At 35.1% G+C, this 22,405-nt stretch overlaps 1 protein-coding gene across 4 annotated transcripts in view; it reads left to right on the top strand.

The window, feature by feature from the left end:
• Positions 1–22,405, top strand: part of LOC118185458 (uncharacterized) — a 272,436-nt gene that overhangs the window by 166,502 nt on the left and 83,529 nt on the right. Inside the window, exon 1 of one of the 4 annotated variants that reach the window (XM_085813561.1) lies at positions 3,652–4,392. The exons of 2 other annotated variants lie outside the window; for them this stretch is intronic. In XM_085813561.1, coding sequence (XP_085669687.1) covers positions 4,230–4,392 — 163 coding nt within the window. In that variant the 5' untranslated portion in view covers positions 3,652–4,229. Of the gene's footprint in view, positions 1–3,651; positions 4,393–22,405 lie in introns of those variants that run through there. One more of the 4 variants, XM_035355305.2, reaches the window with a different exon arrangement.

Below are 22,405 nucleotides of genomic sequence, written 5' to 3' on the forward strand. Positions count from 1 at the left end.
GCGAACAATTTTACTTCTTTGCCTGTATTCCTTATATATCACTCTCTTACACTCTCGTCATTGTGACGTACTATCGGTGTCATCTGGTTACTTCCTGAAATTTGCATATGATTCTTGGAAGATGTGTGTAGTGATTTTACAGGTGATATATTTATTTTAGAGTTCAATTTCCGCGTGACTCCGAATTATCCTTAATTTATGGATATGAGTGTAGATATAACTATATTCTTGATATTTACGAGGAGTTATTTTTAACTCTTTTACATTCTAAGAGGCCAAAACCTGTTTCTATCAAACATCTGAACGCCCGTCTGTACGAATTTTTATTGGAATGAGTTTCCTTCCCTCATGCCAAGTAGAAAGCGTTAACAATAACCTACTGAAGTGTAGGATTACTTCTCTCTGTTGGGGATCTTTGTGCGGTTTCAGCCACTGTGTTAAGTTTCTCCTTAGGACAGGATTGCAACTGCGAGCATTAATAGCTAAATGTTGATGCTAAACAAAGGAGAGGAAGATCAATTCGAGTAACAGAGCTACTTTTAGTCGCTTCAGAACTATGATAGATATGTCATTTAACTACTTCCGAAACCGATGAACCTTGCACTAACGTGATGGGGAAATCACCAACTGAAAATGGACTCAGGGTGAGCTGCCGATGTTTGAATGCTCGGGCGTCTTCGCTGTGGAAAAGTTAAAGTAAGATGCGTACTTTAATGAAGACAGGTGAGAGCGGATCCGGACACCCGGACGGCTTAATAGGACTATTCGGGTATCGTCCGGAATCCGCAACTGTACAACGCAAGAACTCTTTGGCGTCCCAGATTCGCAGCGTCAGGAGATTAATAGAACTTTTTGTTGGTGCTGTATGTTGAAATTAGAGCATTTTAAACTGATATTTAAACATTTTACACAATACAATAATTGTGTACTGATGTACACTCTGCGGCTTTTATATAAATATTATACACTAATAATTAAACATTACCGTGGTGCATTTTATGTGCACCTAGCTTTAAACACCGAGAATATAGTGTTACAATAATGTTTGTTTTTCACATGCGTACGTTGGTGCACGTACATAACATTCCACACTAATAATTAAACATATTACTCTTGATTGCAGGCCAGTACTACAATGATGCATACATACATGTAAAATATAATGGATTTGCTCTACGCGAACAGGCAACCTCCAATGAACTTTCCGCAATTTAGGATCTTCCCCCTAGACCAGTGCTTTCGAAAACATTCTAGCCTATTACGTAACAGCTAGTATAAATAACGAATGCGCGCCATTTTGCGAACATTTACCGGGCCGGTTACTTGCTTGTGAGCTCTTGCGTTGCTGGTCTTCCTATTCTTTATCCGTCTTTCTCCTCCTTACTGCGGACATTATGTGAAGATAGTTCTATGTTATTGTGCCCATCCGGCATAAATTTGATTGAGCCAGATAAACTACTGATCTCAGTGGTATTCTGGCTATAAGTTATCAGTCAGTCAGTCATTTTGCGAACAGAACCTTCTCTCTCCCTTGTGCTGTTAAAACCTACGCCTGCTCCCATCTTCCTTTCCTCTATGACGCAGTAAATTTAAAATAATCTTATTTAGTAACGAATACTGATCTGCTTCTGAAATTGAAATAAAGGTATGGAATAGTAAAAAGTGAAATCCTGTGTCTTCTTTGGATACCGCCTTAACACTCTGCTACAGAAATGCCTAAATTTTGATGCCAAGCCTCGTCATTCATGTGCCACGACTGCCGTATCATCACATACATACATATATATATATAATCACATAAGTCATTGGCATAAGTTACATTGGCGTTTAGAGGAGAAGATGGTTCGGTGAGCATATGGTGTAAGTACGAAAATAATTTACACAGTAATACAAGTACAGACACACCAGGCGAAGAACCTCCATCCCAGGTCCTCATTATACGGGACCCATTCAGAGTTTGAAATATCCAACGCCCGTGGGACCTCGTTCTCGCAGGCGCAACCCCCGCAGTCCCTGTCCTGCTTTTACGAAGCATTGGGCAGAACGATACGTTGCTAGTTTAATACGCTGTCACCTTGCCTCCGGGCACCACTCCATCGGCAAAACCACATTGTAGAAAGGTGCTCTGTTCGCTTTGTCAGTCCCCGCCGCGAGAACTGAATGGGGTCAAACCCCCGGGAACTCAGTCGACAAATGTATCATGTAGCTCCACCACAGCCGAAGGAACAGACACGACAGTACCAGTACGGTGCCTGCCAAGCCTGAACCAACCTGAGTACAATACTCGGGCTCTAGTCCTGTGAAGTCAAATTATATACCCCCGTGGTTGAGACTGCCTAGGTACAGATCCTAACCAGTACTTCCCAGGCATTCGCCTGAGTCAACCCCCCGGGGGGGAGTAATACAAGTACAGATACATAAAATACATAAAATTAATTGACACAAGAATAGTTGGCTAGATACAAACGTTGAGTAAAAAAGTAATGAGAATTCAATAGCTTCTGAAGATGGTGGCAGCTTTGCAACAGGCCTTACCGACGCGTCATGTAGCCAGACATTTCCGCACTTTCTATTGAGTAGAACCACTAAACAAGTAATAAAGTGTTATAGTATATTATGCACCAATCCAAAACGTCTCGAAGAAACATCTTGTTAAGTAGAATGTGAAATTTCCTTAATGCAGTAGTTTGTGTAAAGCATTCCACTTAGGAAAAAGTCTCTAATCATATCAAAATAAGGTATCTTTTACTCTAAAATTATTATATTTATATTTGTCTTATTTTTATTTTACTTATTGGCTATAAAACATTCAAATATTTATTTCCATGCCTCTGAATATTAAACAAGGAAACGCAAAAGCATATAGCTAAGACAAAGTGAAAATGTAGGTCATTTTAGGGAATAAATCTATTTTTAATTTTGCGAAACATGTATTCTTTAAAGAAACTATTAAAAGGTTTCGAGAAATGTTTATTACGAATGCGGAAATAAAAGAATATGTTGTACTAATTAATGCTTTGCTCACATTTAGATTTGGGAACATCCGTAAGCATTCATTTTATTGGTGCTTCATTGAAAACTTTTATGTGAACTGGAATTCAGTTTTAATTATGAAATTTAAATTATATGTATTCTTAGAGTACACTGCACTGAAATTTCGTGTATCACAATATTTTTTTAAAATTAAAATACGCTACAACTTCGCTTTAGTTCTCTGTGTGACCGAGCCGAAAACGGGAATCCAGTACTACTTTTTATAATTAGGTATAGCATTATTTATTGTCATAGTATCGAACTACGAGCATCAATATTATCTTAGATACTCGGAACCAATTAATATTTCTACGAACTTCATATTGAGTGCACTTGGTATTCCATCCAAGATTTCCCTTCTTATACTTATCGCTGTCAAGTAATCGAAAAGAACAAATTATAATTATAGTTTGATACCTAGTCATCGCAGCTACCTTTCGCTTGTGAAAAAAGTTAATTGCGATGAATTATGATGCATATTAAATTAATACCGCCTGAGGATAGAGAGCTTTACATTTTTTTCCCTTAGCAATTGATGGCGGACCGAGTATTTATATCGAAGTGTTCACCTGCAAGACCGCACTGTCTGACCTGACATTGATTGCGGTTGCGTTTAAAATGGCTGGCCTTGGTGGATTTTTTAAGTAATCGTATTGACTGTATCTTAAGTATCGAGTAATTATTGTTTAGGTTTAAGTAGTTATACACTTCTCAAAGAGAAACGAATTTTTAAATCTCGTAAGTTATTCTCTGTATTTTGTCCCGCCTTCGTACAAGATCTAACACCTCTTTGAATGGAAGATAATAATTCAAGGTTTGTTGAGAAATCAACAATTGTGTTGCAAGCCTAAATTACAAAGGAAGACGGAGTAAAGTTTCGAATGATTAAATGTAGGGTTTAAAAGAAAAGAAAAAAATTATATGAATTAAAGAATGTTAAGTAGAGCGAAATTTCAGAATTTTTGTCTTTTCAATTATTTTACCTTTTTAATAACTTGACCTGGATGGCTAAGGGAAAACCGTATCATTAAAAGTCTCCGTCTTTCTGTATGCCCGTTGTTATTTTGAAATCAGCTGATGATGTTTATGAAATGTATATCGAAAGCGTCATAAACCGCAGTTAACTGCAGAACGTTGAAGTGTCCTGTAGAAGCAAATTTCGTTTATAAGCAGCGTAGGGTATATTTCACAGTGCCATGGCACGAAAAGTAAGTTTTGATAACTCAGGTGCACAGTGTGATGAAGCTATATTTGCCAGAAGACGCAATGCACGAAGCTACAGCTCGCCCTGTGCTGTTTCTACGCCTTTGTTTGGTACGAGAAGAGGATCACGAAGTATGAAACCCGTGTCTTCTGTGGGTGAGTTGAAACAAAGAATAACCTTAAATCATTTTTTATTTCCCTTTTGTGAACCTTTAGCTTGTATTTCAACTTAAATATGTGTAAATTGAGGGTTTTAATGTTACCGATGTTATAAATCTGGTATAAATTTGCTTATGCGTTATTAATGGCTATCATTAACGCATTCTGATGCTTTTAAGCGTTTATATTAAGGTAAATGTAAGACACTCTCTTCTGTATCTGTGCATTTAAAAATCTTGTCTAGCTCATTCAGTGTTTGAGATAACCCGTAAGCGAATATAAAATACGATTTGAACATTATTTTATAAAATACAACAAAAAATACTTTACCTAAGCTTTTGAGATGTAAAATAAGAATTAAATATTCTCGCAGAATTTTTGGTAAAGTGGTTGTAAGTTTTTATGTTAATTAAACAGTTATTATGAATTGAACCTTTACTTTAACTTCTTCTTTCCAAGGATTATCCCCCCCCGAACAAATTAGTTATTGTATACTTCAGCCGTGGGCTTCAATGTTTCAGAGTCGGCGCTTCTGGCAGAAGACCATCAATAGAGCAGCCAACATCATCATTTAGACTTTCGGCTTTTATGCTGTGTTGATGGATACTATCTACCACCAGCCAATCATTTATTAGAATTCGGCTTTTGTGCTGTATTGATGGATGCTATCTACCACCCGCCAAGCATTTATTAGAATTCGGTTTTGACACTGTATTGATGGATACTGTCTTCCAACAGCCTGGCATTTATTAGAATAAATATATAAATGGTTGCAAACGTTATATCAAGGTTACGGTGAATATATAAATATGTAAAAGTATTTATGTTTTGAATTTACATTACATAATTAAATTTTGAAAATATAATGAAAGTCTATATTTAGAAAGTGTAATAAGAGTCAATAATTTTATGTTCATAATAATCCGTATTTAGTGGCTAGAATAGGAGTCGATAGTGTTAGTTAATAATTAATGGTCAAAAGCCAGTAGTGATAAAGAATAGTTGTTCAGTTCACAGATTTTTTCACAACTTCAATAAATTGAAATGTCAATAGGTTTATATTTAATTAGTTCATAAGATCTTTGTTATGGCGCTTTTAGGTTATCGCTATTAATGGATAAATAGTTGATTGAGAGTTTCCAGTTTATTTCGAAAAAGTTATCTTTCAGAATTTGTTTAAACCGGAGTTGACCTGATATTGTAGAGCAGAGTTTCTTAAACTGGGTCGCGACCATAACAGGAGTCGCGGGACCTGCAGTAAGGGTTCGCCAAAAATTTAGCAGTTTTGATATTTAACTTATAATAATTTTACAATTACCAAATATTTTTACGTAATGTATCTGAAAATAGATAAAGATAAGACAATACAGATAAAGAAAAAACGAAGCATTTTTTAAAAATAGAAACTTTCATTTTACTTTAAAAATTAAAGTCTAAGATCTAAAACTGCAATGGTATATTACAGACCCGACCCCATTCGGATAATCAAAAATTCGGATAATTGGATTTTTTCCAAAGAAAAGGTCATCGTACACTTTAAATAATTTCTGTGTCTACTGTATGTCGAAAATGGAAGACAAAAATAGTTTTTTAATTAATTAAAATGAAAAGACAACACTTTTACGTATATGTTAAATTGCGTACTGTAAAGTACTTGAAAGAAATTCAGCAAGCAATTAAGTCTTTGCTTGCTGAACATCTCGATCAAAGTAAACTGTTTGAATGCCTTCATCTATTTTCGGGCAGCCAAGTGGCGCGTCTGCTTGACAATGAGAAGTAGCATGTGGTCGGTCACACACAGGCTGACACTCCATTCACTTCAGCGCAGTTTCAAGGTCAGTAAACACTAGCTGATAGTCCCGTGTCTGCTTCAACTTCAACATTAAGATCATCTTCTTTGACACTTTTTTTTCTCCCACATCTTCAATAATTTAATCATCTAGAATTTGAAACCCAGGGTGTTACGAATCACACACCAACCATTCTGCTGTATCCTCAACAGTAACTTCTGAACATCCAGGAATTTTCAAAAGAATGTTTCTTAATTCCTCATGTGACACGTCATCCTCATCTTCTCTTTTCTCTTCCCTTTCCTTTTCTTGAGCTTTCTTCACTTGATTCTGAAAAATTGTAAAATTCTGAAAACGATTCGGATAGTCGGAGTTCGGATAATGGGAGTTGTAATGTATGTGTTGAAGAAGATGAGTGTTCTGCTTTTATAATATATGAAAATATATTATTGAATTGCAAATTGATAAATGATTATACTCGCATTTGAAAGTTGATACAATTTCGGTATTGGAGAGAAAATAAGATTTTACATATGTTAAAAAAATTGAATCGGAAAAATTGAATCTTTTTAAAAACGTTATGCAATTTAAGGCTTCGTATTATAACAAAGAACCAAATATAGATAAAGCCTGATATTTTATGATAGTTCACAAAGTGTTTACAGCTTGTTTTTGGATACTTTGTGGCCTCCCTTTCCAAGTAGTTTTTCATAACGGGAGATAGCACTTCTTGGAAAAACTGTACCTCATTTCTTAGAATAGCTTTTGTGGTTTTGTCTTGGCTCTACTTAATATAACCCTTACTTTTAGCCATGGCTGAAAACTTTGATGTCTGAAACAGGTTTAATAAAATTAACAGCGTAATATTTTACTGCCTTCGAATCTTTCGAATTTTAAAAGATTCGTATTAAAACTTGTATTAAAAGTTTCATAACTTCGAACTTGGAGTATTTTACCTCAAGATTTCAGAAAGATGAGTTTTATCGAGTCCAATAAAACGTCCATTGAAAAACAGTGTAATGTAGACCTTCTTTGTAGAGCCTTGTAGTTTTTTTTGCTGAATTTTATTGAAAATTTTTTCTCGAATTATAATTAGACCACCAGCGGCCGAGCGGTAAAATCGCTGAACACTGGTAGTTCGGTCTGAGGTTCGAATCCCGCGAACAGACTAGCTGCATTGGCGTTTTCGTGGTTTTCCCCATGTGTAAAGTGTATAAGCCAGTTTCCCTTAGAAATTCCTCCGCGAAGGCATCCCTTCCGTTAGTCAGGAAGCCATCGAGACTTTGCCGTAATTACATAAACCAAATCATCTAATTTAATTAACTGATTCATCAAGGCAAGTTAGAAATGACATCAAAAACTACAAATTTTGAAATTAAATATCCCGGTCAGGGGAATCAAAGTTCTTCTAATTTTATTCTTTCGAAAACAGTATAAAACTTTCCCAAATAGAAATAGAACCGGAAGATCGCATTAAAAGTTAGGTTTCATTATTAGAATTTTTTTTAACTTATTGCCATTGCCAAAACAGGAATATTTTCGTCATTTAAAACACTTATGTATTTGGAAGTATATGACTGCAACCAACGACTTTGTAAAAAGTAGAAAAATTATTGTTTTGCAGTGTAGTTGGCTTGAATCAATGTTCTCACCTCGTTGTGCCTGTGCAAGCGATATTCTTTACTTTTTGCAGAGAATTCAGCCTCCCGTGTTTACTGTTTCATTGCAGTAAATTTAAAATATGATATTTCTTCAATTAATCTACTTTCGTTGTAATGAAATGTCATGATTAAGCCTCTTTTTCACACACATCATAGGAAAAAAAGTTTTTAAATATTTACACTTAAAATTTAAAGCATTTTATACTTGTATCATGCGTTTTCCTAATTGACTTCAGTCATACATTTAATCTCTTCTGCTTCTTGTCGGTCAGATCGTTATTAGTGAGAAAACGGTCTCAATGTTTCCTTTCAAATCATAAATTCAAAAATAAAATTCATATTTTTTAAAGAATTCGAAAAAAATCGAAAAAGGAGGGTTTTTAAGGTGAATTAAAAATACATGTTTGGACCGGAAATGAAAGACGTACGCTGCGTGCGAACAGCGTACAATAACCGTGCCAGATGGTCGTGAAAAGAAAACTGTTTCTCTAATCTGTATATTACTTAACATTCATAATAAAAAGTACATTTAAAATAGTGTTACGTTATTTTCTTCCTTAACATTCGTACGGGGTTCGTATGGATTTGGAGTGAATAACGACGACAGCACTTGATGAAGCATCAAAAACACACTTTATCGGCCAGTATGAATCAGGACAGCTCCAAAATCACGTTTTACAGTCGTCGAAGATCTACTACAAACACGTCGAATCAATCAGCGACACAGCCTTCACAATATCGGGCTACAACGGTGAAAACCGCTTCCCTGCAAAGCACTAGAGTACAGCTCCCGACTCTACTCGGTCGTTCACGGAACTCCACGTACTCTCGAGACTCTCCACGCTACAACTCGCGATGCACTCGATGACACACAGAGCACAGCTCCCGACTCCTCGGTTCAGTCGTTCTCGGGGCTTAACACACACCCTCGACGATGCATTAACCGCGATACACTAAGAGACTCCTTCGATGCACTCGACGACCCACTCGGCACTCGCTGCCCGGCTGTCAACTCGATCGTCTCCGCATGCACTAACTAGATGAGACATACTCTCAATGACTGACTATCAGCTCACTAGACGAGGCACACTCTCTGACTGCAGAACAGCAGGGTTTATATAGCTTTCGGCTTGTGTTCGAGAACATTCTGGGCTAAACGGGTAAGAATTCGTTCCAGAAGGTTCTCCATCCGTCCATGGCATATTGCTCATTTTGTCGCCAAATGGGCGATTCCTCGCCAGATGTAGCAACCCTGCTATCCTTGCTATTTTATGGCAACCCTAAACATGCTTTGCGGGGAAGCCATCTCACCGCGCCTGTATATTTCGTAACAGTGTTTTCGCTTTCATTCTATAGAATTCTCAAAATATCTTAGCCACGATTGTTCTTCAGAAATCGACGTGATCATATCTCAGGGTAACAACAACACTAAATTGTAATCAAGTTATAAAAACGTCATGTGTACTGTATTACATATCACAGCTATGTGATATTGTTATATCTAAACATTGAATGAATATGAAAGGAGGAGGTCTGAATACCATTGAGATATCATTTCATGCGTATTTTCCAGTTACATGACTTTCGCTGACATTTTTGCACTTTGCGTTGACCCTGACTAGAAAGGCTGAAATGGGACGATTTTGAAGGGGGGGGGGAGGGAAGCCTTAACTGGGAAAGCATGAAATTATACATAACAGGATTCGTGATAACCCATTTTAGCTTTAGCCGCAACTGCGAAAGTCTGATATAAGACATAACTTTTGGATTAGCCGTGATTTCGAATTAACCTCAGACGTCATCATTCGGCTAGTCGGAAGTCGACTGTATGTTATGTCATAAATTAAAAGTAGTACATTGCCAAGCGATAGAAGTTTTGCCTCGATTTTCAGTCTCATTAAATTACCTTTAATTTGGTTTCGATATGGAAAGAATAACTTTTGAAGTAAACTTAAATTGATTTAACTTGTTTAAATGAACTAAACAACTTGCAGTTAACATTTCTGAAAATTCTCCTTTGAACTGTATGGTATTTTACTTCCAAATATGTTATCAAAATTTTGTTTTAATAACTGTGACTAGATCATTTATTGTATTAGAATATAAACTGCGTGGCTTCGACGTCAGAATCTGTTTAATCTTCATTAGATGAAACAACGATAAAGGAATCCTGCGTTCGACATACTTCATTTCATTCAGAGAATTCGCATCGTCTTCAGACATACTACCTTAGTTTTCTTTTTTCTATCTACGGGTATCTATTGACCTTGACTGAATTAGTTGCGTTTTAATTCGACTACGACAGATTTCTACAGGTTTATCTAACCACTTTGCAGAGCGAAATCTGTTTCCTTGGAATAGTTCTGTTACAAAGTGCGGGTAGTTGACCCATTTGTCTCTCGATCTTTCTGCTTCGGAAAGCGAGATTTCGAAATAATAGCAAAAAAGAGTTTGTTGTTTCCGGAACGGGTAACTGATATAAAGTTTTCGTTCCATTTGCAGTTCCTGAATAATCAACACTGTGGTATAAAGAAAAACAAAACCTCCAGTTGTTTTCATCATTTACCTAGAATGTAAATGTTTAAATTATGTCTGAAGGTAGTAGTAGGAAAAGAACGTTTTATCAATGTATATGTGTTAAGCGTGTATGAAATTTAAATTTATTTGAAATTACGTCAAAAATACAAAAAGCAGAAGTCTAAGAACATTGAAATAATTTGTTGATAGTTTTGGACATTATGTGACATTATTACATTATGTCAACGTATTTCGCTGTCAAAAGTTCCAATAAAATGGTGTCACTTTAAATGTTTTTCCTAGCGAATGCAATTTGTGTACGGTATTTATGCCATTCACCCATATTATCTTATCTAATGCGTTTGATATTGTTATATCTAAACATTGAATGAATATGAAAGGAGGAGGTCTGAATACCATTGGGCTAACAATTAAAGCAGAATTGATTAAAGAACATTTAATCCTTTGGCTACTGACGGGACATATGTAATCCACTAAAACTTTAAAAGTTACTGCTGGATTAAAATCTTCTGAATGTTGAATCTTAGTATCTCCTGAATGTTCGGGATTATCTTCCAATAGTTGGAAAATCAAGACGCCACTGTGATCGTTGTACACAAATGAACATAGACAAAAGAACTAATACGAGTTGACCGATGTGTAATGATGAGTTATGCAAAGAATGCTTTACCCTGTACCATACATTGTAAAATCTATTTCATATAATAAAGTCTTCCAGAATAATAGGTGTGCTTATAGTAAATCGATCGCTACGTGTGGGACATATGTATCCCACCATTAACCACGGCTGGGACATATGTGTCCCAGCCTTTGGTTGAAAACCGTTTGTCAAAAAAATCCCAAATACTAAATTTACCTTAGTTATGACATAATTTGCTCATTTGAATAGAAAGGGGGTACTGCAAAGTTTTGATATTAGTTTTTGAAAGCAAGAACCAAAACGAGGTATTTATAAAAAATGCTAATAATTAAGCATATAAAAATTTCAATACTACATAGTTTCGATATTAGTTTTTGCAAAGCGCGAATCCCGCGAACGGCCTGGTTGCATGAATGTTTTCTTGGTTTTCCCCATGTGTAATGTGTATACGAGCCAGCTTCCCTTAGAGAGTCCTCCACAATGACATCCCTTCGGCAACTAGCCCTCAAGGCTTTGCCGTAATCACATAAACCAAACCAGTATTGCACGGTACTGCAAGCTTCAGTGAAGACTACTGTATTGCACGGTTTTGATGTTAGTTTTAAAAAGAAAGAGTAAAAATGATTTATTACTATACATATTAGTAATTAAGCACGTAAAAATATTGCATGAAAACTTCAGATTGCGGTATAACGCCTCGATAAATTTAATCTTGCGAGGAGAAAATCGTAAAATTAAAGAGAAATCACAGTTTTATCTTAGCATGCAGATTTTGGTGTAACATTCGAAACGATGTATTAAGTTAAACACTTCAGGTAAGTCTACTAGTTTAACAAAGTAGTCTTTTAGCTATAGAACATCTTATAAATAAGTATTAGAATCTCATGTATGAATATGAGATGTTCAAAAGGCAAAGACAAAAGGGAACGAAATTGTTGTAATATTTTTTTCCGACTTTTCTTGTTAACCTTTTTTCGTATTTGAAAAGCTTAAAATGTAAGATAATTCAGAGTTCAATCTTTTAAAACAGGATTTTGGTATACAATTTACTCTATTAAGTATTTTTGCGGGTGTTCATGCGGAAGGTTGCATTAAAAGTTATTTAAATGTACAAATAATGTAACAGTGCTTCTAAAAATGTTTTTAAATATTTGAAATTTGCTTATTCATTTGACATTTGCGAAAAAAATATGATAGTCGCAAAAGTTTCAAAAATCCCCTAAAATTTACGAAACTAATCACGAAATTTCGCGCTGTGAAGTTAGAGCTTAGTTATGATTTCCGCTGATAAAACGCTAAAGTTGCCACGAATGTTTACATTGTTTATGCAAAATTTTAAAACAATTTTTACTGGAAAAAGTTCTGCTGCTGCTTAAGTGTTCCTAAAGTATTCTAAAAATAAGCTGTAATGACGATATCTTGCCAGTTAAAGCACATTAACCCTTTTCGTTCTCAATGGTTCTAACACTGAAACCTCCCATTTAAAATTCTATAGAATATAATAATTCTGTAGAGTATAATATACTAGGTGGTTATCTTGTGCAAATACATGCAATAAATAGTAGCATAGAATGCCTTCTTTTAGCGGACAGCAGAAATGTTGGGATAAAATTCAGCATCTTATTGGTGTAATACCACTTGTAGAGTGTGCCATAATCTTGTTGTTTGTGCAGTAAAATTTCATTACCAATGGATAAAGTGTAATAAAATTTCATTTAAATACAATGATTGGTAAGTTAGTTACGCAGCTTTGGTGGCTTCATACGTTTTGGCATTTTGTTGGCGTGACAAATACAAATTCCTATAGCTTGTTGTCTATGGATAGTGACGATCAATCCTTACGATTAAAAGATTTTCGGTACCATGAGAATCGATAGCACTATAAAATCGTGACAAACGTGGATGAAAACGAAAAGACACCAACACATGTGCAGGAAAGTACAGCCGTTTTATCTCATTTAAAATTCGCTAGAAAGAAGCAGCACATATGTAAATATATGGGACATCTTTGCAATGAGGTTTATATAGTACAAAAGCTGAATACCTGGCTGTGCACAACATTCAATGCTGCACTCTGCCTGAATTCTCAGAAGAACTGTTTTTACAGTATTCTCAAAAACAGGAGTGGTGTTGTAAAGCGGCCAGCATATTTTTATGACAGTTTTTAAAAAAAATGAATAAAATTTGGTTGTTTGTATTATGTGACAAGCAAATAAACTTTTATATTGACTCTCGTTTTGGAGAGAAGCGAAAAGGTTAAATATGTTCATCGTGTTTAAGTCCAAGAAATGCAGACGAAATTATTGTCTGGGTATATACTTGCGTTTTAGATACTCTTAGACAAGTATGGCTCAAAGTCATGCGTTATCGTCCATTAAGATAAGTTCCTCGTTGTCAGCTCCCCTAGAAGGTTTCACATACGTGTTCCAGATGTCATGATGATCGTTGCTGTGAGTATTTAAATAACTAAACCGAAAGCCATAATCTGTGCGACCATTTTCCATTAGTCCTATCCAAATCATGATTTCTGCACCTCTTAAATCTGTGTTTTTATAGGATTCTGTAGAGCAGAGTTTCTTAACAAGTTGAGCGCGGCGCCGAATTTGCTGTCCTTTCCGTTCAGCCGGCAGCGAGCTAAGCCGTATTTTTGTTTAGAATGTTTCAATAAATTTCATTAAAACTAAATTTGATCACATTTCATTGAGACTATATTTATTTTTTTAACTTTAATACTGTCGGTTCAGCGGACCGACGCCAGCCAAACGAAAATTCCAGCGCCGGCCACACGGAAAGTTCACTGCCGGTCTCCAGGGACCCACACCAGCCACACGGAAAGTTCACTGCTGGTCTCCAGGGACCGGCGCCGCGCTCAACTTGTTAAACTGTGGGTCGTGATCCTCATAGGGGTCGCCAGAAATTTTAGCAGTTTTATATTTCTTTAACTTATTATAATAATTTTACAATTAGCAAACATTTTTACACAATGTATCTGAAAATAGATAAAGATAAGAAAGACAATACAGACAAATTAAAAAACGAAAACATTTCGACGCGTCTTTTCGCCGCATAAACGTTTATTTTACTTGCTTTGCACGTGAGGCTGTCATTTCGTCTGTTACTTATTTAAAATTTTCATATTGTTCTATGTCTTAAAACTAGGAATTAAGTTGATGACCTAAAACTACAATAGTATATTACAGTGAAAGTGAAAACAATTGACAGTTTCACTCACGTGTGTGTCGGATTTGCATAATGCTTATGGGGTCCAAAAAATTTCTTAAAATGGGAGTTCTGGGGCTGCGAAAAAAACTCAGTGATTAAAAAGGAGTTGCGACTGAAAAATGTTTAAGAAACTCTGTTGTAGAGAATGTGTTTGTAGACTTATATTTATCTACAGAAAGCAGAGGTAAAAACTTACTAAACTTACAAATCGAAAATTTTTCTTTGAAGTCGGGAGAGTTATTTCAGGAGCCAAAATAATTTTAAACGATAAAAATATACAGAAAGAAGCGATTTGTTTTAAATAATGAACAAATTAGTAAATATTACCTAATGAATAACTGCAAATGGCAATAATCGGTTCTTAAATGCAAGTAGTCTAAAATTATTTTCATGAAAAAAACATGTTTATAATTTGTGCTATTTAATAGAAAATTATTTTAGTTTCTGCACAATTGCCGACTAAAGTGTCAGCTTCTGCTTTCTTTTAATAACTAGACATGGTAATTTTATTCTGAGCAGCAGCTTTGTATGCGTGCATTTTCTAATAAAATTTTCTCCCCCCCCCACCTTACGTTTAAGAACATTCAGCCCTTCTGCCGTGCGAAATCGAAAATCCGCTACTGCAGAAGGTACACTTCACAATTTTATTACACATACTGTCAAATAATTCAAGAAAATAAAAATAAATATCAAAAAGAATAATTATCAATAAGAATCAGCGTCACATTTTATATAAGGTTAAGTAGGACGTTCTACGTTATTTTTACTCATGCAGCACTGTAAATTGACGTAAGTTCGATTCTTGTTGATAACTTTTCTCTTTAACAATACGTAATTTAATTGTAGATAAGCGAAATACCTAGTGATCGAAAAGGAAAAGTAAAAACTCAGTAATTCGAAACGTAAAGATAGTAGCACGATGCGGTTTTCACAGAAATACAAAGAAAGACGTGTGATATTTCTTAATAACGAAAACATTTATCGCCGAAATAATTACATTTATCACCGAGAGGTAACAGTGTAGCGGCCTGGACGAACTTACATTTTATAAACGACTGCGTTACGATCGCCGAGTAGTGTTCTGAAAATGTATCCTTACGAAATTCAAAATGTTCAAACGGAATCCAAATGATTTTGAGAGACGTCATGGATTTGAAAACTGGACTTTTTGACCAATGGGAAATAATGCAGACTGGCTGTCAAGTGTCTTTGGACTTGACGACGCCTTTTTTTTTTTTTCCTTGACGGAAGAGAAAATGCTCAGAACTCCTTATTTGGATGCCTACCCATGTGCGATTATGAAAAATCTTTTCTATCAAACAAACTGACAGCACTGCGAGTTCGATTCATCATTAATTATAGGTTCCTTTTGCTTTGAGGATTTCCACAGCTGACCATTTCAAACTGTTCCTGTCAGAATCGAGCGTTATGCTGCGCATTTAAGAGACAGCATCATTCATTCCTTGCAGTTTCTCTCAGAGAGAGAGACAGTACTCCAATATTCGACCAAAATGGATCTCTTCCCACAGGCTCTGTCCAGCACCTATCGGTATTTGATGATAACCATGTCCTCTCATTTTCCTACAGGAATGACCACCAAAGACAATAGATCTTACATTATGTGAATTTTGGTTATGGAGCTAGTTGAAGTCACAGACATATACAGGTTCGCCTTCATTATTCGCCATCGTGTGACAGGAATCACAGCTAACCTTCACCGATGCAGTAGAGTGTGCTGCGATATCTGAGGGAACTTTCTCATGAATGCCCGGCTTCCTGCTGAGCACTTGTTGTAATCCTAGGCGCGTTGTGAACTGTGCTGCACGAATTTGACACAACATATGAACATTGCCCGTTCCGTGAAACTAATCACACTACGGGTCCACTCGCCCTTTGGGGCACATCGTGGAGGTCCACTATTACCCCTCCAGAGGGGTGGCGCACCACCTAGAAATACTTTGATCTCCAGGCAGCACTGGTCGTGAAAAGCTGCCTGCCAGTCGCATGGGCGAGCCCGTCACAGAAGGCCGTTACCCAGCAAACCGGGGGGAACACCCCCCGGCTACGGATCCAACCGCTCAAAACATGCTAGACCCCGATGCCAGGCAATAAGTGACCTTTCCCAGGGCCTTCAGAACCACCAAGTTCATAAATTTTATACCTCCGTGGCCGAGACTGCCTAGGTACAGATCCTAGCCAGTAGCTTCGCAGAGTTCTGTACGTCGACCCCCGAGGAAGGGGGACAAATTTGGCACATCTGGTGCACAACCTATTGGAGAAAAGTGTAACTATTCTTACAACAAAATCTTTCATAATTGAAAATATACCTATATCGTTTTGAGCATTTCTGTGGAAATCGCATTGTGCTGTTACTACTTTTCGAATTATTGAATTTTTATCTCTTCTGTTACTTTTGATCACCATGGTATATAAACGTTGTATAACTAATTTGTTGTATAACTTTGTATTTGTTATATAAAAACGTTGTATAACTGTTTTAACTAATGTTGTGTGCGTACGTGTTCGTAATGAATTGAATGCTCACAAAACCGATGATAGCTTGATAAAATGTATTTTCCCAAAGGAAACACTTTACTGTTCGGGAACGTTTCATAAAAGCACTCGCACAGCTCTGTGTTATGGAACTCAAGCAATAGTTAAATTACAAACTACTGAGAGCGTTAAACACAATGCAATGCAAAGCGCATCTAAAACGCGAAACTCTAATGGTTATCTCAATGCTCGTAAATCTGCTTTAATTGAGAAATTAATGCTGTCCCTGATCTTACGTAGGTTTTCCCCAGCCCCCGAGAAATCTCTAGTACCCTCCACTTCTCGAAACTATTGGAAAGCGTATGAGGGCTGGTACAGTTACATAGAGGATTCAATTATATTATTTATTCAATAGCAATACCAATTACAATTATACAGGAACCAGAGTAAAGTATCGTCAAGTTTGCGACTTATGGCGATACTTGCTAAATTTGGAGACAAAAGTAGGTCGCCAAAAAGCTCGCCAACTTGGCGATATCTCATCAGTTTAGCGAAGTAGCCATTTATTCAGTGATAAATAGACTTGCCCTGTAATCTTATTTTTTCGGTAGAGTTTCATCTCTTTCAAGCATTTCATGCTACATTATACTATAAAAAAAATTACAATTTCACGTATAATTTCAGAAACATTATTTACCTATATACAAAATTCTTAACACTATTTTATGGCAAGTAAACCGTACGAAATTACGTGATTATTAATTGAGAATAATAATGGGAGAGGACTCTTTAAATGGTTGGATAATTGAAGATTACTAACAGCTTTATAAGTGCAGTGGAATTAACCGCATTGTCAGGAGCCATTAGGATAAAGCAGCGAAAGGAAGTGCATTTCTGGTAAATGTTCTTTTTCGTAATAATCATACCCATTAAAATTCTGGCATGTCTTTGATATGTAACTGATTGTATTGTGTGATACGTTTTATCAGTATATGGAATATTCATGTTTCAGAGTAGAAGTATCAAATAGGCCAAAAATTGCGGTAGATAATGGCGGTATTCCGGAGAAATCGATACGAGCTATTATTTTACAATTTATCATTCCCATTTTGTTGACATTAAGGGATAAATTTGGCCGTAGAGTTAGAATTTCTGTGTGAAGTTATAATAGCTGCAGCGTAAAAGAATTAGATTTCCTACACTTATAAATATAATAATACAGTAGGGATTGCACTTGCATATAAAATAAATTTGTTAACAGATTATATTAGGCGCAATATAGTATTTTCTTGTTGTTTTGTGGTTTTTATATTTTGCAGTTGTGGTGCAAGCAGTTCGTTAATTTCATTTTTCGCATATCTTTAATTTCATGAAAGGAAAAAATATAAGTTTTTATATTATAAGGTAATTTGATTTCGAAATTTACATTTTCTAAAAATAAATCAAAATGCAGTATTATAAATAATTTGTATAAGAATAGTACTCGCATTGATTTCTTTTGGTGCTTCGTTCATCTTTAAAAATTTATGTGTCTGCAATTTGTATTTATCAAAAATAATGTTAACGTTGGATAACTTTTAAAAATGAGTATGCACACTGCGAAGGAGGGGGGGGGACTAGTTCTATATCTCCCGTTCTACTGGGCCGATTGACGAAATTCAAACTGCTTTTTTCATGTCTCGAAAGCGCGACTTAAGATATGTATTAGATTTATATATAGCATTGTTCTAATATAGGTATTTTGATATAAAATTGGACTTTTTCTGAAATGACATGCCAATTGTTTTCCATATTTCGATTCTACGAATCAAATTATGCCTAGATAATAAATTTTGTAATTTTTGGTGAGAAATAAATTTATCTTGGCGCATTTTTTCCCTTTGTGCCAAGAATAATTCACTTGGTGAACTTCTTACTTCTTAATTTATAGTAACCTATTTTCCTTTCTTTTTTTTTTCAATGTACACAAAGGTCATCGTTCATACTTCTTTAACAGAGTGCGTAAACCACATTTGGCGTTATTATCGCTTATAACAAATACGCCAAATTTCAAAACGCACCAATATGTAAATTCATGTATATCTTAGAAAATTTTGAATAAAAAAACTCTTAATTTTTTGCAGGTATGCTTAGAAATACATCTACTTTAAGACGATGGTAAATATGTTATAGGTTTTAATTCAAATATTTTTTTTCGAAAAATTTATAAAAATTATTTAAAAATACAAATTTTAAAAATAAATCATAAAAGATGGGCGATTTTTATTTTGAATGAACCTAAATGGTGAACTGTGAAAGAGGTATCAAATAACTTTAAGAAAAAAAGAGAGATTAATAAATATATACTAAACTCAATTAACATGGAGGAGCTAAAACTTTGAGAGCTAGTTTTTTAAAAACTACTCGTGTGATTTTTACAAAGCTTGGCAGTTTGGCACAATTTGAGTCGTAGACTCGAAATATTAAAAAAAAACAATTGCATGGGATTTCATAAAAAGATTTTGTGTTAAAATACCTTATATTAAAGTACCTTCAATACCTTAAATATTAGAGCAGTTCTATATATAATTCTAATACATATTCTAAGTCGCGCTTTCGAAATATGAAAAACGCAAGTTGAATTTCGTCAATCGACCCAGCAGAACGGGAGGGGTATAACTATCCCATTTTTTACTTTGGCGCAGTGTACTTTGATAAAACATTATCCACTGTGAAGTTTACTATAAAAAATGGTGGAAGTATAATTATGAATGTTAAATAAACTAAGCAACAGAAACTGGTGAAATGCGAGTAAATTTGGACTCTTACAGCAATTTGGACTCCTGAAGAGGAATTCTTCACTTCAAGCTATAAGTCCTGCAATTGTACTCACGCCATTTCCAGTTGTTTACAATGGGTTGATCGAAAAATTACGCAGATCACTGTGTTGGGATTTATCTCACTTGTTTTACAGTAACATCAGAACAAGCCCACGAAATTCATCGTGGCGAAGAGTGCAAGATTGTGCCTGTCTTTGAAGAGCCTTGAACACTATACGGGTGACAATACGACTTTTATAAAACTTCTCTGCTTTTACTTAGTTCTGAACTGACATTTCCAAGTCCTGAAATAATAATCTGCAAAAATAGCTCACCATTATTATTTATTGTGAAAAAATATGGGGAAAAATTCCTGCAGTCTAAAGTGTTATTTCCATTTTCTCTCGCTCGAAGTTAGCCTGATAGATGTGATTGAAGACCTTGTAATTATATTGCATCACATCTGATATTTTGTACAATCTATAATTAAAGATGTCAACCATAAGCTTTTTCATTATATCTTCCAGATAAAAAAAATTGTTTACGCGTTATGTTTTGGGTGTTGACAGCAATATTTTTTTATATATTTTTAGTTACATTCGGAATGAGTCACGAGACCCATCTCACCTGAACGTTTCTGGGAAGGGGGCTCTTATCTCGAGACACAGGTTGTGTTTATTGCTTTTTATTGGTATTACCGTATCTACTCGTGTTTTTTCCTCTTTTTTTTTTAACTAATTTTATTGTCTGAAAATCGAAAGAGGAAAATTATGCGAGTAATTTAATTTCCAAAGAATTTAGTTATAGTAAGAAATAACAAATGGAAAGTAATAAACTACTGGGTAACTATCACAGTATTATTTCTTTAAAAGAAACTTACATTCTCTTAAGAATACGTAGAAACATTAACATTACAATATCTGACGGATTGTAATTGAGCCGGCCACGCAGCGTTCGGGCTCAGTTACTTTATAAAGGCCCAGGTGCACCTCGCATGAATGAGTCTTGATCGCAGTTCTCAAAAAGGAACATCGGAATGACGAAGCAGCAGGGTGCCGAATAAAAGAACCAGATTTAGAAAAATCGAACACATCAGCAATAGATTAAACTACGGTGAGCTAAAACGTAAGAGAAGTAAGGTGAAACCACATGTTTGGAATGTTTCTTAGATGTGAGAGCATCTACCACGTCCTGGCTGCATATAAAAAAATTTGCACAAGATAAATTTCAAATAATAGATGCAAGGTAAAATAAAACGGATGAAATATTATACAAATATACAAATGCGAATTTAATACACTGAATAATTTTTTTTAAATCTGAAAGCTTTCATATTTTATACCCCCAAAGGGGGCGTTTTTATTTTTATTTATTTTATTTTATTTATTTTTTATTTTATTTTATTTTATTTTATTTTATTTTTTATTTTTATTTTTATTTTTTATTTACGCATGCATACACGTTTCGAGAGCAATTTGGGCTAAAATTATTTAAAAACAGCATATCCTTAGATTGCGCTGGAGATAAAAAATTGTGCGTTGGAGATAAATATATCTTATTCCGCATCGTGTGCTGCCACTGCTAGCTTTGAAATAGTTGATTCAAAAATACGTTAAAGTTTTACAAAATATGAAATAGATAACAAAACAAATCCCAAATTTAGATAATAAAACGAATCCCAAATTTGATATTCGGGTGGAGGACTGCGTTATTCAAAATTTGATGGCTTTAGTTATCGTTGCTTTTCACATTGCGAGAAACATATATACGTACATATACAGATTCTTCATTATTTAATTTCTTTAAACATAAAATGCAGGGCGATAATATTTGATGGCAACAATTTAAAAAATAATGCAGTCGTTTATAGTGATTCGACACAAAATGCCGTTTCGAGACTAATAGGCCTTCTGGGCTAACGCCCTTTAGGGCTAAAAACTAACCAAAGGAATGCAATTTACCAATAAACTAACCCTCAGAGAAAAGAACTATACTATGTAGATTAGAGGAAGGGGAAAATTATGTGAATATTTTTTTAATTTTTAGAAATATAGTGCTAAAAAGCTAGGGGGGAAATACTGTATTATTATTAATAATAATGTATTTCAGGACTCCTTGGAATGAGGAGGCCTTCTGGATTTTTGTGGCCCGATAATTTTAGTATTAATACCCGATTCTAGTAACAAACCATCGATTTACCTAATTCTTTTTTTTTTTTTTTTTTTTTTTTTTACACCCAGTTACGAGTACGCTAGAAGAAAATTGGAATGTTAAATGTTCGGAATTTTGTTCCTAATTCGGTATCCAGAACAAAATTAATTCTCCAGATTTTTTCGGTATTTAGAACAAATGTTAGTCGGTTTGCTTTAAACAGATGGTACTTCGTACTAGTACACGATGAAAAAAATAGAAGTGTGTAATATTCGCAATTTTGTTCTTAGTTGCAGATTCAAAGCAAAATGAATTCTAATTGCTCGACTTTGCCAGTATTCTTTAAGCATTTAAGACAGATAGGAATCAGATTTTTAAAAGCCTTAGCCCTTAAATAAATGGTCTTCGTGTGACCTTTCACAGATAGATGCAGTTAGTTAATGATGCTGCTAATTGGACATCGTTAATGATAGCTTTTTGCTTTAAACGTGTGGTTAATATTCAAGCGATGAAGATATCTGCTGATATCATCAGGTGTTCAGCATCGTTAATGAATGTAGCAAATGCTCATATCTTGAAGCAAAGGGGCAATTACGTTTAGGCGTTTTTAAGAGATGATGCTTGACTTCACTGGAGTTTCTTCGTGTAAGAACGTTAATCGACGCTAAACCTGTCAGGGACATTAACTACCGCATTAAAGTAATTTTCCAAGAAGCT

Source organism: Stegodyphus dumicola, chromosome 3 (genome assembly GCF_044657685.1).
Source record: "Stegodyphus dumicola isolate Sdum_Otavi_A_Nest chromosome 3, ASM4465768v1".
Lineage (NCBI taxonomy): Eukaryota > Metazoa > Arthropoda > Arachnida > Araneae > Eresidae > Stegodyphus > Stegodyphus dumicola.